We start from the raw sequence: 2,500 nt of genomic DNA on the forward strand, positions 1-2,500 counted from the left end.
TTCCAATCAACCCTTTAAGTGTCGTATAGTTTTTATAAGAACTAAATAATTCTATGTTTAATAGGAGACTACTGGGCATTTCGCATTTTATCTCAGTACAGTCTATAATAACACGCGAGGAAAGATACTTGTCCTTGAATACTTCTGGCATAGTTTTTGTAATAACCTCACGAGATGGCCAGATGTTTATCTGAGCAAACTTCAGGTACATAAAGTTAACCCAAGCAGTAAAGATTCGGCTGACAGTTGATGTTGCAACTCCAAATAACTGGGAAAGATGCTGCAAAGCAAACCCTCTTCGCAGGTGGCACATTACCATGACAAATTCCTCAAAAGGTTTGAGCTTTCTTTGTCTCCCCTGTTTGTCGTTCCGGTGCTCTGTTTCTAAGTCGTCTTCTTCCATCTGATCGTAGAACGCATTTAGTATACCGTGTTTAGAAGAGGAGCAGTATCTGATGTTTTCCCCTTCAACGCCTGGGTTGAGAAATTCGTAAGTGGCTACAAAAGTATAATACTTGGGAAAACCTGTATAGAAAGATATGTTTTCGTCGCATTTAATTTTTTCTATATCAAACACGCGCTTAGTCATACATTCAAGTTTTTTCTCCGCTGCCGTTAATTTCTCACGAAGCAGAGTGTTTTCGTTTTCTAATGCAATTATTCGGTTTTCGGCCTCGAGAAGCTTTCTTCCCCTGCTTAAAAGTTTCTGCTTAAGATCTTCAGACAGCATCTTTTCTTCCAATTTTTCAGCCATGGCATCTTCTGCATCTTGCTCTAGTTCATCCGCATATGCTTTTTGAACGGTTTCACTTTCATTCATTGAATCTAATGAACTACATGTCGCAGCGCTGGTCGATGGCTTTGTTTTTGTGGTAGATTGTAAAGGAAATCGCACCGCTGGAGCCTTCCTCTTTCGTGGTGATTCCGAACACCATTTAACTCTGAAGGGACCGCATTATCCTTCCTTCCATTTAGCGACTTTTTCAAACCGCTTGACCGAAAATGTCGAGAACACACTTTTGTCTTCTCTGTCACGCGAAAGTCCTTTCCCTCATTTCTTCCTATTGCATGCAGCCATTGCTTACGTCTAGTTTTATCGGTGGGAAAATTGAAATATGATACCTTTTCGTTTTTCTCATCCTTGTAACCTTTTTGATTGCATTCAGGCACGTAGCAGAAGGAAGGCATTATCGGAAACAAACGAGAACTCTCACCGAGTTATCATTCAAACTCACCAACCAAGGACTGACTAGCCTCGTTTTCGTGTTATTCGGACCAGGTTATCCGAGTGTTCCGCCATTTATGGAATGGGTGTATGGCCTCCTGACTTTCGCTGATACCTGTTTCAGTGTCTACATCAGATGTTTCCAGATCTTCAGGATAATAAAATTCGCTCGATAAATATTCGTCTTCCTCGTCCATGTTGTAAGTTTTTTAAAAATCAGTCTTTTAGGTAGTTTCTTTGCGAAGAATGAGAGTATTTACACGTTTTCTTTTCCTAGTTTTAGTTACAAATTTGAATTTGCCGGCTTTCGAAAACAAAACAAAACAAAAAAATACACAGCTCATGACTGTTTCCTTGGAAACGGTCCGTATGGCGAAATCCTCGGATTTACCTCAAGACTACCTTGCCATATAACAAGTTAAAATAATTTATGCCATTAGGTTCGGTACATGACAAGTGCGACGTCTGAATCAAAGTCGTTCCAAAGCCGAAATTCCCAGCCGAGCTAGGCGGGAAGAACGGTTGAGCCGTTCCAAATTCAAATAGCCGTTCTTAATTGGTTCAGACGCCGAACTTTTCATGTACTTAATTCATCTTATTAGGTTTGGCTCATGAAAAGTTCGGCGTCTGAACTGGGCCTTATAGTCTATAAAACAAGCAAATAGCGGCCAATTTGAGAGAAACACTTACAGGAAACTCGTGCAGTCAGCTAACAGTCATTTGATAATTTTCAGCTATGCATACGACACTTCGAGAGAGAACAGGTTATCAGTTAATAAATCATAGCACTTCTCGGTTATCAGCTAAACTTCTGCCGAACAGGCCAATTTCTATGTATTAAAAATTCTATCATGGCTCCCGGGCTTCGAGAAACAAGGCAAAAGAAATAACTTATTCATCCCTCGAACTTGTTCGATTGCTCTATTATCAGCTATCTGGCCCTCCTAATTATGCAAGTTGTTGTTTTTCTTTACCATTTCTCGGCGTAGCATGCAGACCAAGGTTTGTAGTCCGTCAAACAGACAACTCTCTTTTCTAGCTCTCTTTCCCCGCATTCCTCTGCTTAGTGTGCACTCTTTGGACACCTATAGAACGTTTTCACTCACGTGGCCAGCAGCCTGGCAAATTTATTGGAAAAAAAGAAAGTAGATAATATATGAGAGCTCGCCGTTTTATTGTTTTGGGACACCGATATATGGCTGCCGCGATATCAAGTGAAAATGAAACGAACTACCCGTTCATAGCGTTCCCGGTTCGGAAACCGCCTTCGCAACA

General features: G+C 40.8%; 1 protein-coding gene across 1 annotated transcript in view; it reads right to left on the reverse strand.

Annotated features, from left to right (window-relative positions):
- The window catches only part of LOC149108788 (uncharacterized), a 1,194-nt gene extending 374 nt beyond the window's left edge, over nucleotides 1-820 (reverse strand). The window contains exons 1-2 of the mRNA XM_089293845.1: nucleotides 430-820; nucleotides 1-396 (exon numbers count right to left, since the gene is read on the reverse strand). The exon at nucleotides 1-396 is cut by the window's left edge and continues 374 nt beyond it. Coding sequence (XP_089149971.1) covers nucleotides 1-396; nucleotides 430-820 — 787 coding nt within the window. The remainder of the gene's footprint in view (nucleotides 397-429) is intronic.
- Between the last annotated feature and the right edge of the window lie 1,680 nt (nucleotides 821-2,500).

This window comes from Orbicella faveolata, unplaced genomic scaffold (assembly GCF_042242905.1).
Source record: "Orbicella faveolata isolate gen_17 unplaced genomic scaffold, um_ofav_v1 contig_25, whole genome shotgun sequence".
In the NCBI taxonomy this organism is placed as follows: Eukaryota; Metazoa; Cnidaria; class Anthozoa; order Scleractinia; family Merulinidae; genus Orbicella; species Orbicella faveolata.